The 15,975-nt window shown below is 36.0% G+C and overlaps 1 protein-coding gene across 10 annotated transcripts in view; it reads right to left on the bottom strand.

Moving 5' to 3' along the window:
- The window catches only part of STAU1 (staufen double-stranded RNA binding protein 1), a 48,517-nt gene extending 32,624 nt beyond the window's left edge, over positions 1–15,893 (bottom strand). For 9 of the 10 annotated variants that reach the window (XM_026065999.1, XM_026065917.1, XM_026066167.1 and 6 more), the window contains exons 1-4: positions 10,958–11,026; positions 4,531–4,807; positions 3,275–3,399; positions 1,205–1,361 (exon numbers count right to left, since the gene is read on the bottom strand). In XM_026065999.1, the coding sequence (XP_025921784.1) occupies positions 1,205–1,361; positions 3,275–3,399; positions 4,531–4,723 (475 nt within the window). In that variant the 5' untranslated portion in view covers positions 4,724–4,807; positions 10,958–11,026. Of the gene's footprint in view, positions 1–1,204; positions 1,362–3,274; positions 3,400–4,530; positions 4,808–10,957; positions 11,027–15,872 lie in introns of those variants that run through there. The other variant, XM_026066087.1, reaches the window with a different exon arrangement.
- Between the last annotated feature and the right edge of the window lie 82 nt (positions 15,894–15,975).

Genomic DNA, 15,975 nt, shown 5'->3' with positions numbered 1-15,975 from the left:
AAAAATTAAGTTTGCTGGTTTTTGAAAAACTGTGAAGCTACTGATGTTCTACAAATGACTAACAAAGTGGTCCACAGAACAGACGAGTTTCTTTTCCTAGAGAAAAAATTTAAATTAGATGAGCATGCTACATATCCTTTATTTCTGGTGTTTATTGATAATGACCAAATGTTTCTCTTTGTATTCAATGACTTAAAAAGGGCCTTTATGACTCTTCATTTTCAAATAACAACTTGTCTTTTAACAAGGACAGTACGCTGCCACTGAGAGTTATAAACATTTCTTTCCAAGCAGATCCCGCCCATGTGGATGAAAAATTGACTAACTGATTATTCTCCTCTGAGAAAGAGCAGTCACATAAATGGTCATTTTTCTAACACAGGCCCCAATGGCTGAAAAATCAGTGTCTATTAGACAGCAGCATTTTGTTATAGAGCAATTGCCAAAAGATGATGAAATTATGGAACAGATATTCACAGCCAAAAGAAATTGTTGCTAAGTTTTAATATTTTCTCTGTTCATTCTATGAAATGTTTCTAAAAAAAGAATTTAAACTCTTTTGTACCAACTGTATTTTGGTAAGTTTTAAGCTTTGGTGAGCACTGTAACACTATCCTAATAATTTTAAATTCAACTGACTAAAGGAAAATGCAAAACAATCACACACGTGCAGGCAAGATGTGAAGCTAATTTAGATTTAATTTTACATTTTAAAGATAGCTTATAACCAATCTCAGTAATGCCAGAAACATAATTAACTACAGCCTAACTGCTTTTATACAAATGAACACCTACCTCTCTTTAGAGAAGTACAAACGATGCATATTTCAAAGCTCTGATCCAATCCCTCAAGACACATTCAATAGTTTATTTTTCACTAAACTATAATGTTTACAAAGAAATCTTTGCCGTTAAGCTTCTAAATTCATATCAGAATTACTAAACAAATTTATCTGTCCATGCAAAAAATTATTATTTCCATTGATTAAATTCCTCATTGATTTTTTTGGTTTGGATTTTTTATTTAGGATTCTTATTTCAAGGTTAAGATGAGCATCTATTCCAGGATTCCACCAAGTATTACAAAACAAAACACTAAGCTAAACAGTGGGTTTATTCATCCTTATGCAACTTTAAAATACATATCAAAATCAGAGGGTCATATTCTGGGCTCTTTTCATAATGAGTTTGTCCTGGTACATACCTGGATTCTTTCCTTCACTACGAGATGGACGAGCTGTAGGTTTAGGGAATTTTGTCCCCTCCAAAGCTTTGGCAGCTGCCGCGTGTTGCGCTTTTTTAATACTAGTTCCTTCAGCTTCCCAGTGCTGGTCCCCAAGAGTCAACTGCACTGTAAACACCTAACAAATAGAAAACACAAATTTTACTAAGATCTACATCAGAATTCACATCATTTATTAGATTTTCTTACATTGAACAATGACTTTTTTAGTATGTAAAACAAAGAAAGTTTTGATTACCGTATCCTTAACTACCACATTGTCTTTAGATTCTAAACACTTTGGATATCTACCAGTTTCTCCAACTACTGAACTAAGCATTTCACAAAAATTGTAGCTAGTAACTGTCCTCCTGCATTCTGGCTACATATACACACATAGGTTAAAAAACAAAAGAGGCAATGTGTACAGAGGTGACAGCTACATGGATAGCTGGTATGCCAACATTATCCTGAACAGCTGCCTTGAAATTCAGACTATTTCATTTTCATTTTGCATAACTCAATCATTGCTTTAACACTTTTTTTTTTTAACTATGTTTTTCAGTAGCTTGAATATAGAGAATAAGGTCATGTTGTGCCATAAATGCTCCTACATGACCACAGGTGTGCACAAGCCTATTTGATTATAGAGCAAAGCTCTGTGGCACTTCATTGTAAGTATGTGGGATAAGGAAAGATATATACTGTCCTAAATTTTCACAAATTAATCATACAACAGCAAGCCAAGGTCTCCCTGGTAATTAATGAAGTTTAATTTTAATCAGAATGAAAATGCATGTGAACAGATGCTCCGAATGTTATTCATATACTTTTGCTTTCAAATGCAAACCTTGCCTACTTTTGCACATTGAAGCTGGCATTACACATACCTTGGACAAAAGATTTCAGTTCTTACTATTATTCAATTCCAAGGCAATTCCTCTACTATACAACGTTAAGACTGTTCCATGAAACAGCTTAAGGAGAGGATGCAAGATTAAATAGATACATATTGGGCTGATTTTCCTTGTATGTCTTAACCTCAGTATTCATACAACATGGATCTTCAACGAAGGGTAAAAAGTTTAATAATGCTAAAATTCCCTTCTTCAGTGTTCTTTGAAGCAACACAAATTGCTTGTATGTTTGCTATATGACTGTAAAATTATCTCCCTGAATACAAATAGAACACTAAAGGAATTGTATAATACTGAAATTTTGACACATTGTAAGAGATATGCAATGACTTGGGATGCACACATGCTGGTCTACCCTAGGCATTTATATACTCCCTGTACGAGGAACTAAAGATTCTTTTGCTAAAGTAACTGTTTTGGAACAGACAAGTGTTCAGAAAAGAAAAGAGCACAGCAAAGCAATATTCAGTTATGATATGCATAAGGAAGGAGGACAACCCCTCTTAAAAGCAAGCAGTTAAACTCCTCTGGAAAAAACAATGAATTTAGATTTGCACCTCACCAATTATATGCACACACAAAAGCACTAAAGTAGTATTTTTCTAAAGAAGAATAATTGCCATAAATCTTCCCATATCTCACAGGATAATTTGGACTAAAAGTCGGTGGGATTTACCTCAAAATATTAAAATGCACCAGAGGAAAAACACAAAATTTTTGCAGAACAAGAGGCAAGATGTAGAAGAAACAATTAGCATAATATTATAAAGTGATTTCATAATGAAATCCCACATTTAATAGAAAATTTGTTAGCAAAGACCAGAAGGGACAAATCTAGCATGATTAAATGAAAGTTGCAAATAAAGACACCCACCTTACAAAGGTGCTAACATAACTCTCCAAAAGGCCTAGTTTTTAGGTAACTGATAAGTTCAACCTTGAGATACTTTGGGAAACCAGCTTTCTAGAATGCCTGTAAGAGTTTCACACTTCATTACCTCCAGTACCTTGATCAGCTTCCCATTCCTCTCTATTATTCTGTATGATCTTGCACCAGAACCACACGCTTTGCCTTTCCACTTGCAAAGGTGAGCATGAGCAACAGAAACAACAAGAAACTTATATGTGTATTTACCTTAGAATGAGCCGGACCTTGCTCACTCAAAAGCTTATATTCAGGCTGAATCTTGTTGAAACGGGCTAACTCATTCACAAGACACATTGGGGTTTTCTCTTTGGGGTTTGCCATGTTAGAAGGAGCTGAAAGATTACACAAAAAAACAGATAAATGGGTAGGCAGTAATGAATGCTCCTACAATTTTTAATTTAAAGAAACACACATTGTCCTAGCATCTAGTTGTCTGCAATACATCCTTTCGCAGAAGAGATCTGCCAGGTTAGATGTGTCTGGCCATTAGCCAAACTGGTGACAATCTACTGCACTCTGGGGTCTCCAAGCAATGTGCATGCCTGCAATAGTATCATTAAATTTTCTGTTTTAATGAAAGTCATAACTAGGAAGTTACGAAGTTAACAGATGCCAGCTTATATCTTATATGGCATACTTCAAACAACAAATCACAAACATATTCATCATGGTTATTCATTTTGAATAATTCCCCAAAAGTCAGTTTGTTTCTTTCTCTTGTTTTAACCTATTATCTATTTTTTATGTATTATCTTTAATTAGCTCTATTGTCTTTTTTTTTTTTTTTTTTTTTAGCTCCACAGTACATTTATCAATAAACCGATTATAACTGAACTAGATCATGACAAAATTGCTTTTGGATTGCTTCAAACTCCAGCCACTGCATTTTTCTATTTATGATTTATTTCCCCTTTTCCAGGGAAGCCTAGAAGAGACCTTATTTTTAAGCATCCAATTATTATTCCATTTATTGTCCAATATTGTTATTAATAGTTTTTTATGAATAAAGCATATGCAATCTTATATACATTAAGGACACTTAGGAATATCAGTTTTAAACAAATACTGTAAAACAGAGGACAGCTTTCCTGATACAAGCAGATCTTTGCCCATGCACCAATCCTTTAGTGGACATATAGAAAATATGTATTGTTTGAAATACTTTATTTAAAACAAGTTACTTGTGGAAAAAATTGATAGCAACGTTTTAAAAACTTAATTTTTATACAACATTTTAAAGTACTCTTTACTATAAAAAATATTTTAGCTAATTCTTAGAACTTTGTAGAAAAGTATCCTTATATCTGTCTCAGTTTCATTCAATAGGGATAAAGCACAGCAAGCCACTGTAGCTGTGTAAATATTACTTTAAAAATATTTTTAAGTACTAATATCAGGACTATACTATGCCAAACTATAGACACTAAGAACATAGACATTCACTAACAGAAAGTCAATCTTACCTGCAGCTGCATTGGTGGATGTAACAGATGCAGAGGGTAAAGCAGAGTTTTGGATAGGTCTACCTGCATTTTCAGAGGGCAAAGAACTAGTAGTAGAAGGAATACTCAAAGGCTGTGAAAGAGACGGGTTCTTATTCAATATTTGGTTCCCTGCAAGGGCAGCAGAAGGATTCTGAATTTGAACTTGAGACATGTTCACTTCCAACCAAAGCAAATTACTGTAGGTAAACAGCTTTGAATGCAGGCAAACTCAATGCGATGAAGCCAAATTGTTGACCTAAAATGTTGTAAAGATGAAAAACACAACAATTAGACTAAATATTCATATAGTGGTTTTATTTATGCTTGCTCAATTAAGATCATCTATGTCTGCTTTCTGCATCCCTGAATCCACTTACATATAGCAAATCCAGTTACCTAAACTGATAGCCACCGCTGATATATTGAACACTTTCATGATGAGATTATTTCATGCATTTTGCCACTTGAAGTTTGTAACTCAAAGGCAAGCAATAAATGCAGCAGTCTTTACAGAACAATTATTCAGAGCATACACCCTCTATCATATATATACACATATACATTCTTTGCATTTTTCATAATCAACAAGGGGAATGCCTAAACATTTATGAGAGGAACACAACTGGTGTCTAGCAGAAAATGCCAAAGTAGCTATTACATGGAGGAAGGAAGGTATAAGAGCTTATAAACTTTTTAAGGTACATGCATTTTGAAGGTTACTTCTAATTGAGCCAGAAAGTGTCTCATTCACAGTTCTAGCATCAGGTTAGAGTTATTTGGCTTTGCAACCCTATAAACAAGTGTTGAAAGTCCTTATAAGCAGCTATGTTAATTAAAAAAAAAACAAAAAAAAACAAAAAAAATCCCTCCAAGCAATGAACTTACACCAGTCATCGTGAAATACTGTGATAGGTCTTTTCTCCACTGACAAATTAGCGGTAGATTTCTCTTACACGTGGCTGCAACATTATCTTCCTACTCAGACAGTTCAACCTAAATATATGCTGAGAGATTGCCAGTTTGAAGACTATCATTGCTGCCAGAGCCCAGCTACCCCTATCCACTTACGATCCACACATCAATCTATTTATTCAAAATAAGTTTTACAGCCAATTTAAACACACTTTACATGGAAACACAAACACTGCTCAACTGTAGATTTCTATTAGGGCAGCAAACAAAAGTTTATTCTTTCATAATTTACAGATGAAGAGTAAAAGTAAAATTACTGCTCCAGATACCCCTGGGGAGCTATTAGTAGCAACACAACTACCCAAGTGCTTGCTAAGCTTCAAATTCTGAACCTGTGAATGGACTTCCAAAGTAAGAGGAGCAGCAATGAGTCAAGGTGAATTTTTGGGCTAGTTACTGACAAAACATCTGAGAGGAGGGAGAACTTATGCTAATACATTCACGCATACAAAGGTTTTATTTGATCAGAGTAGAGGAAAGACACTCTGGGAAACAACATAATCATCTGTAATATTCAACTCTTCCCCCTTCCTCTGTATACACAAACAAACCTACCGGCCTGGAATATTTTTACTTTGGAGAACTATCATAAATGTGTCAGGCTTATTATATTACTGGTTGGATAACTTTGTTTTTTACTAGAGAGAAATTAGTTCAGAAAACCTCTTCCATTTACGTAGATTATACTCAAAACAAATCCTATATTTGACTATTACATTTGCAGAAGTTACACATTAGGTACATTATAATTGTGAGTAGTATTAGGAATATAATGGAGCTCCAAGAAGTTGAAAGGCGAAGATGAAAAGTATTTAGAGTAACACTCCAGGGTAGTAATTTTATAATCGTTAAGCTTCATTCCCATGAGCATCACTAGAAGTGCTGAAAATTTTCAAATATAATACAACAATAATAATTGCCTGAATAAGACTATAAAGTCTTGTGGTGCAATAAGAAGTGCTAACTCTCTTCTCCTGCTGAAGCGCAATGCCCTTCAAAGCAACTTAACTTACAGTTTCTAATCCACACATTTTTGAGAAGAAAACACAAGAATGTTTGGCTTTGAAGCCAATAAAATCAGGATCTTTCAGAAGAAGCTGGAAAGAAAGTTTGAAATTCTTCTGAAAAAAACTCTGCCTGTAAATGCTTCATTTTTAAAGCAAAGCACTATCCTTCATTTATTGCTATTATCTGGTTTTAGGGAACATGGGATTTCAGCTGCAAAAAACATACGTTAAAGTGGTTTTCTAGTCAACTGTTATGCAACACAGCGAAGAACAGTTTACTACCAGTGGCAAACTCCACTAAAAAAAAAAAGCATCTCCTCAAATCCATTTCTGGCTAGAACTCCCCAAAGGTCTCCTGGATTCAGGCAGACTCTTATCATTAGGCATTTGAAGTCTATGGACATTTTCCTCTTATTATTTTCTACTTAGGACTGGTATGCAAAAGACATTCCAACTTCATTGTCCCTGAGTTGCGTACGGTTTGTAATGAAGTGCAGTACCTAATCAAGTTATTAAGTTACCACAGCAATGCTTCTGTGTACAAAGGCAGACTTCCACGATCCTCGGCACTTTTTTTTTTATTAAACAAAACTATTGTGCTCACAAGAATGTGAACAGTGTGATTTTATAAACATGTTTCTAAAGTTGCATTCTACCTAGAAATACTCCAGAGTTTTGAAGAGGGTTATTAGGTCTACAAATAAGCAGAGTTTTTAAAAATTAGCCAGTTAAATTTGGCTGAAAAATGAGCTCTACTCTGTGTGATGCCCAGTTATTATTCAAAATGGTCTGCTCAGCTTCGTATGGTTAAAAGTCTGAAGTATGCAGTAAAAGTTGGATAATCCATGACCACTATAGCCACCAAAAATGAAATCTACTATTAAGATACTATCATGAGACAATGTTCTAGATAAACTGTGGTGCAAAATTAATTGATTACATCTAGTTTTCCAAACAAACATTACAGTACAAAAAAATACTTCCATAAATTACAATGAGGGAGATTCTGGTCCTCAGCAAGAGGTCAGAGTTGCTTACGATAAACCCAAAACACCCAATACCAAGTTGTAGGGCCACAGATAAGTAACACAAATTCACTAGATATCCCACCATGCAAGAAATGCATTTTGCTAAATGTTTATGAACCACAATGAAATGAAAAAAACCTTTAAAAATCACTGGATACATGACTTCTTAAGAAGGCTGGGGTGAAGAAACCCCAGTTTGACACCACACTTGTGGTGACCCACACTTTTGTCAAAACAACACAATAATGCTGAATAAGACTTCCACAGAAATTGGAAAGATTACCTAGCTTAAGCTACTTTGTAGCTTAAATATTTTCTTCAATGTTTTTGACATGTATGAAAGCCTATTCTAAAAACTTTTAGAATAAAAATTCACTCTGCAGTTTCATAAAGAAATAGTATAAGGCTGTGGATGTTGGCTAAAAATTATATCAAAAACACAAGACTGCTCATTCCACAGACATTTGAGTATAGAATACTATAATTCTCTATCCTGCTAGAAGTCTCAGCCTCCTGGATGCAAAGAAAACAAATACTACTGCAGAATACAAACTGAACTGTAATCAGTACATCCCCAGAACAAATGTAAGACATTTTATAGCCAGGATGTCAGTACATACTTTACAGCAAAATCCAACATTATCATTTGACTTCTGTTGAGCTCTTTATACGCTGTGATTCAACTTAAAAATGTTAGTAACAAATTATCTGAAAGTTTACTTGTATGCCTTTCTCTTGTCCTCATCTTCTTTTACTTGCATGATACTAGTCAAACCTTTCTACTGATCTCCCTAAAGTGTCCTAGTATTTTTTTTCCAAGGGAAGTCCCTGACAAGGATATTATTAGTTCACTTTCTATATTTACTGCAGAGCACTAGCAGATAGCACCTCACACCAGTAAAGCTCAGCTTCAGCCTGTTCCACCCAGATCCGCCCATCAAGAGACCACCAATGTTAAGTCTGAAAAAGCTTTTCTTCAAATATCTCTGGATAGAATAATATTCAGGAAGACAATTCAGCCATTATCCACAAAATCTATGGAGGCTTGAGCTCACATCCTAGTGCCTGAAAAAATAAGGTTTTGGAAACTGATCCAATAGTGAATGGACTTCAGCTGTTCACATTCCACTACTAGACAACAAAAATCACTGCAGACGTGTTCATAGGTCATAACCTGCTTATTCTCAACCTAGAGACCAATTGCTCAACATCTTAGACAAGGTCTGGCCGCTCAGTCACTCATGTTCAACAAACAGCCTAGAAAGGGCCCAGGAAGGCGCGTTAAGCATAGCTCTTGGGAATTCACCACATGCCCTCCCCAGCCTTGCCACTCACTGAACTGGAAGAGTTCAGCCTTCATGTACCTTCTGCAAATCCAAAAGACTTCAATCTCACGAGAAAGCAAGCAACAACGGTTTAGGCACAGCTCTCTTTCTGCATCTGTAAAATGGCAACAATCCCTCCCACCCACCCTTCTTTGTAAAACACTTTGAAATTACAAGGGTTACCATGAAGCTATCGTGAACTGATGACCAAACTTACTATGCAAATATCTGGCCTCCAGAACTGTTAATTTAGCAAGGAAAATAATAATAATAATAATAATAATAATAATAATCAGGAAACAGGATCACGTGCATGTTCCTTTCCATGACTGTTTCTAAAAGTAGAGGAAGTTCGTCTAGCAGCAATGCCTACCAGAAAAGAAATTTTAAGAAATCAATAAGCTAAATCTTTACTTGAAATAGAAATCTGAAGACTGTAGAACATGCTGTTCCTCAAGATTTATCCCCATGACATTTGAGCAGCCGGATACCTGGGTATGCCAATCTTTTTCTACAGCTGAATAGGAATTTATTATCAGGGAGAGCATCGAGTTGGAATGCACATGAAAAATTTCAATTAATGTATTTTTTTAACCTGCCTCTATGAGTGCTTGTTTCTACATAAATTGTTACACCAACATGTTTCTCCTCAGTCCCCAGTAAATCAGTTTCACGTTTTTTTCATATTCAGATCAAAAGTTGAATCTACATCCTGTAAGTCAACCCCAATTTGGAACTATTTCAGAGTTAGACCAAAGCAATGTTTCACAAATTCACCTCCATCAGTAGACATTTAAAATACTTTGTGAATTGTTAAAATTCCACTTTATGAATTTCTGACGATTTTAGAAACTAGACAGTAACTTACAAGATTATACATTATAAGCTTATATATAACAAAGATAAATTCTATTTTCTTTTTAAAAAGATTTGGCTCAAACTTTGATAGACAATTTCAAAGAACTGTCTGACAAAAACTGGAATTTTATTTCTAATTTTTCAGCTACTTGTGTAGCTTACAATACTGTAGCTGATTTATGTAAGGCAATGTACTCAGGTATAAGAACTTACCATTCCTCATTGCATGTGTTCAATTATAGGCTATGTTTTGGAATAATAAAAGGGTTTACAATGATTTTACAAAGTATTGTGCTCTATACCCTATAAGAGGTTTACAAAATCCTAACTATGCAAGAAAAAGTACCATAACCTAGAAGGTTGAGACTAACAGTTTATAAAGGCTGTCTTAGCGGACGGAAAAGCTAAAAAGATCCTAGTATTTTAGGTGATCTTCTCACGTAATTAGGACTTAGCTACTTCAGACATTTCAAGGTAAACACGAGTACAAAGTAAGTGACCGCTACACAATACTGGAGGCATTGTTAGAACTTACGACCACTCGCAGACTCATAGATACGTGAATGAACAAATGTTTTGCTCCCACCATATCTCTCACTCAGAAGTTAATCACACAACTTGCTCCTTTCCCACCCTTCCACACTTTTCTATTGACCTATCTAAAGTGCTAATCCAGAGATTAATATTTCAAATTTCATCAAGACTTTTGTGCTAGAATATTATCCTCATGATAGCAATGGCTGCCATCAAACACTTCAGTGATCTATGGATAATAATAAGCTTCAAGAGACAGACAGGAACACTTTTCCGCGTTTCAGTTTTCTGATTTTTATTTTCCCTTTTTTTGGCCCATCAAAGCCTGGCACAATCCCAGAATTTTTGGCTACATTAAAATGAAAAGTTCAAAAGTCACTATGCTAACCAATAGACAAGGAAAGAAATGCGAAAAGATGTGAATGTGGTCTCACTCCACTGAACAACAACAAAAAAAATCAATAGAAGTCTTCCTACATAAAAAGGAATGTAATATTTTCAGACAAAATTTCTCTTGAGGCTTCTTTGTATCATAATTGTCAAAGGTGTTGCAAATAGAAGCTAGAGGGTCAAACACACAAAAAAAGCCACTTCCTGTGGATAACCATGCTTTGCCACAACTTGTGGTTTCTTTAATATGATGCAAATAAAAGGTAAGAAACTTTAAGTAAGTTTCCTGTACCTTTAGGAGATCCAGACAGTGAGGTTTTGGATTTAGTTCTGAAAAGGATATTTATGATGGAGAACACCTAAAAGGAAAAACAGAGTTAGCATTTTGCTTCCTAAAGCTACAAGAACTTCTGCAGCAAATGTCTCATCACTGCACTGTTTGCCTCACCCATTTGGATGACAAGAACTCCTATGAGAATTAAATTCTCACTGACAGACTGTTCAACAGAGCTACGTTTTTCCAAGCAGAAATTCCAACTTGATTCAACAGTCCTCTTTCCTTGCTCTTTCCCCAAATCCAAGTGATTTTCCTTACACAGTGGAGTCTGTCAAATAGGGCTCTTTGCAGGATTATTAAGGGTAACTTGCAAATTTATTTTTCCATCGCAAGGCTTCCTTCCAGTGCTATAGAAGTTAACCTGCTAAAGGGCTCCTAAAAGCCCTAAAGATCAGATGCTGAAATTAAACCCAAACCTTAATTCACAAAACCAAACTAAAAGCAAGGCACCAACTAGAGAAACTTTGGCAGCTATTAACTGCAAAAATCTCATACAAATTTTTACACTTTGGCGGCATTTCCAGTCTCATGATAATTTCACTCTCAAATAGGAAAAATCACCTAAAGCAACCCAGTTGAAAACATTTTAGAACAAAATTTTTTTCAGTACTATTTATGAAACCTGTTACTTGCATGGACTGTTCTAAATGAAAATCAAAACTTATTTTATTCTGTAATGCAGCACAAAGTGTTTAATCTGTCTTTTCCATAACTAAAGCCAATGGTGTGCAGATGGCTAGCAACATTACTACCAGCAACAAAACAGTAAGATCTCAAAGTCCTAGAAGAGGACCTAAGGTAAGCAAGCACTCAAATTTACTTCAGATAGTCACTTAAAAATCCTACAGTGAATCTTAAGATTGTAACCAGTTATCTTGAAGGAATCATGGACAACAGATGAGGATACACAAGTCTGAGAAAAGGCAGGTAGATGCCTATTTTTTAACTGCAGGATGAAGAAGGGAGACAAGAAGATTGCAGCTCTATCAGTTCAACTTTTCTTCTAGATTTTTTTTCTGAAGGCTAAAAAATTAAGTGCCTGGAAAACAAGGAAATGGGTAACATTCCTAAGGAGGGACAAAACCAAGTTGTATAAAGACAACTGAATTTTCTCCTGCCCTCTCTGATGGTCCAACCAGGCTCAGAAATGAATGTCTTAAGCTCAGCAGGATCAAGCACCAAGTTTTAGACAGGAACAGCTTGCTGACCAAACACAGGATGGAAAAATGACCAACTGATACTAGCATACTGGGAAAGAAGTTACAATTAACAGTACATCACAATCTAAGACAAGCCAACACTGCCAGGCTGTTTTAGAAAAAAAAAAAAAAACAGTCATCATACTGGGATGCAAAACCAGAAAAATAGCCTGAAAGATATGTGAACTAGTCTGTCTACTCAGCCTTAGTGAGACCTGAGCTAGAACACGGTATCCATACATGGGTACCATGTTTCAGGACAGATGTGAACCCAGTCAACAAAAATAAAGAAAAACAGGAACCCATCAGAACTTCAGAAAAATACAGCCTATAAGAAAAACACTGAAGGATTTGGGTTTGTATCTGCTAAAGAGGAGAGGGCTGGCTGGGGCCATGACAACCAGTCTTCCAGCACATAACAGGTTGTTGGCAGGGAAAAGAATAATCCATTCTTTATGCTTAAAGTGACATATAAAGAGGTAACAGGCTTAAAAGTGCATCAGGAAAAAGCTTTCTGATATTATTTATAGAAGCATGCTACAATATACTGCTTTGGGTGACAGAGGTGACTTCATTCCTGGCAAAGCTTAAGAAAACAGTGGATAAACATTCATTAAGAACAAGGTTGCTATAACTGACACTGCAGAAGGATGGAGTACTTAACTTCTTGCAGAAGTCCCTTCCAGCCCTAGATTCCTATAACGGTGGATATACTTTTGTCTACCTGACTGTAGCAGTACATTTCCTGCTCTGCTGTTTCTTACTCTTATCAGAGAAGGACAACAGCCTTGTGGTTAAACAACAGGTTTGGCAAAAAGGGGGATCTAGTTTCTAATACTGGTTCTACCACCGACTTGCTCTGAACTCTGACAAGTGACTTGAAAATACAACGCAGACTAAATTCTCAAAGAAATTCAGTTTATTCATAGTCAGGACCAGAATACAGAAAGGTGTCCTGTTCCTTAAGATGCGCACATTTGGAGGGCCACAAGTTATTACATTCTAATTATGCTACTTGTTACAAGCTTGCATATGTATCCCATTAAAACATTCTTTGCATTCATTCATGAACTACCAGCATCAGAGAGAACTTTTTATGGAATGAGAACAAAGCACAATGAGAAACAGAACGGATACCAGATAAAACCATTAGAATTCAAATTACAAGCACTTCTTGAGATCACCGACTACAATCATGTCACAAACAACATCCAAGAAAAAGTTTTACCAACAGGAACTGAGAGACTAAATTTAGCACTAATTTCTTTCTAAAACTGGATGCTTCACAATATATTGCATCTTAATAGTTACTGACCCGTCAGCTACACAGCAGGGAAGACTAATTTTCCTCATTAACAACTAACTCTGTTCACAAAGCAGGAAAGTTCATTTACCCCTATTTCACAGTTGGGGAACCAAAACACAAAGAAATTGAAGTCCTATCCCTGCAAAAGGATGGAGGTATCTGAGGTGGTGCTCAGACAGAATTTAAACAACTAAATGCACTGCGGAATGCACAAGATTTACTGCTCAACCCCTTTGTCATCTGTATTTTTACATGCCCATAGCTCTGTTACCACTTAATGTCAACCAGCTATCTTTTTTGTAAAAGTGAGCAAATGCATCAGTGCTTATCTGCTACCCAGGAACAATTTGTGGATCTCTTTTGACAAATGAAGCAAATTCCCCACAGTTCAAATCAGAAGTTATAGTTGTATCACAAAGACAGACTGACTGTTCAATGCAAAACTAGCAGTTTTCACCTGTTGTTTGCAGACCAAGGAAGACCATAGTGCATCATTACCTAGACAAAATATTGGCTAGAATAAAATATTACATTTCCTTTCTCCTCTTTTTTTTTTTTAAAGGAACTTCAAATAACTCAAACATGGTGGCTGAACTTCTTTCTTTTGTCCCACACTCAATCATTTTGAAACACAAAGGACACTTCCAAAAATCTGTCTTTTTCTATGATATTCGGGCAAGGCTTTGATTAGCCATTTAAGGTAAAATATCAGGGAGAAGAGGGAACTAGTAGATGTACACATAAACCAGACAGTTCCAAACATGACACAAAAGAATAAACCAGAAAGTGGTGAAAAAATCATGAATAAAGATAAGTGGTTAGAGGCTTAAATCTAGTTGAATTAGTTAGTACTATCGCAAAATATTTAATTAATATTTTTATGAAGTAGAACAGGTCTAAAATAAAGATACAGACTACAGTTAACATACATAATTGATGCACAGATCTCTACTATTCCAGTAATATCTTCAAAAAACCTAATAAAATAATCAAACCCCTGAGTAAGATGCCAGACAACGCAATTAAAAGAATGCTTTAAAAAGTTTGTATATCCTCAGAATAAAGTTGCTGTTTTTCAGTGAGATATGAGAGGCAAAGAGCAGTTTTCAGTTTTGTTTTGATCCTGTATAGTTACAGTAAGACAATATCACAAATTATTTTCAACATATGAATATTGTAATTTTGACACAAAACACCTAATACTTTGACTGACTGGTGCTGATAACAAACAATCAAAAATAAGTAGTGATAAACATCATGAAAGATTTCAAACAAAGAGTGGCTACTTAAAGTAATAATAATAAAAAAGAACTTTATTGGAATTATTTTCTTGCATACATCCCATAAAAACATTTCAAAATGAAATTCTGAGCCAAAATCAGAAAATGAAATATATAGCAAAGAATTCAACCCATCCACTCTTAAACTTTTACCGAGATATAGCAGACATCCAGTTGATGTATGATAGTTAATAGCTCTCTAATAGTTCGCGTATACACATCTGTTGCCTATACAAGATGATCAATACATAATCGGAGATTACTTTACTACATCATAGTTGTAGATGCATCATTAAAACTCAGGGTTTGATGTTCATTAGTATTAAAAAAAAAAAAAATGCATCTCTGCCAGTATGGGCAAGGCAATAATGTAATGCAGTTGCATGATCTAGTTAGAAGGCAAGTTTTATAAATATACTATCGCCAAACTAGACAGAGAACTGTTACTTCTGTTCAGATATTTCACTTCATTGCTATATGAGATGCAAAGAGCAAAGTTTTCAGTTTTGCTCTGATCCTTTATAGTTGCACCTAGCCTTCCTTCCCATGTTCCTCCCAGGTTTGCCGTAAACCAGACAGAAAAACGAACAAACAAAAAAAATCCCTACACACAAATAAATCAGGAAAACAACTATCAACATTACTAGCTACAGTATCACCTAGGTAGACAACTCAAATAAATCAAATCATGTATAACCTGTAGGACAGACAGAAGCAGCGCAAATATTTAAAAGAAACCTGTTGCTGTCACATCTCCCCAAAAACTTAATGTCATGACCAAAAGACAGAGGGGAAAAATAAGTGAGCCTGGGACAGCCACAGCTGCCAAACCTGACAGGAGGGAAGAAGAAAGTCTGCTGGTGTTCAGACAGAAAGCCAGTGCTGCTACCGCCCGCTGCCTTGGTGTCTGCACCGTTACCTGTGCAAGACAGAGGCCGGGGGAGGCTGCTGCCGCTGTCACCTATAACGCCCTCGCGACACCTTTACCAGAAGCGACAGACTAGTCCAGCTCAGCCCAAGGAGTTTTGGTGCCACAACCCTTTGCCCCAGAGACTTTGAGGAAGTCTGTTACTGTTGTCACCTACTCTGGGGACTCTGGAGGAGCAGGACGCCTGCAGTCACCGCTCCAGGGAGGTCGGGGAGCCTGACAGAGCCGGGCCACCGCCAGCCCTGCGCCGGGGGCGGGCA

Source organism: Apteryx rowi, unplaced genomic scaffold (genome assembly GCF_003343035.1).
Source record: "Apteryx rowi isolate R43461 unplaced genomic scaffold, aptRow1 scaffold_0, whole genome shotgun sequence".
Lineage (NCBI taxonomy): Eukaryota > Metazoa > Chordata > Aves > Apterygiformes > Apterygidae > Apteryx > Apteryx rowi.
This window is presented reverse-complemented; position numbering and strand designations above follow the sequence as displayed.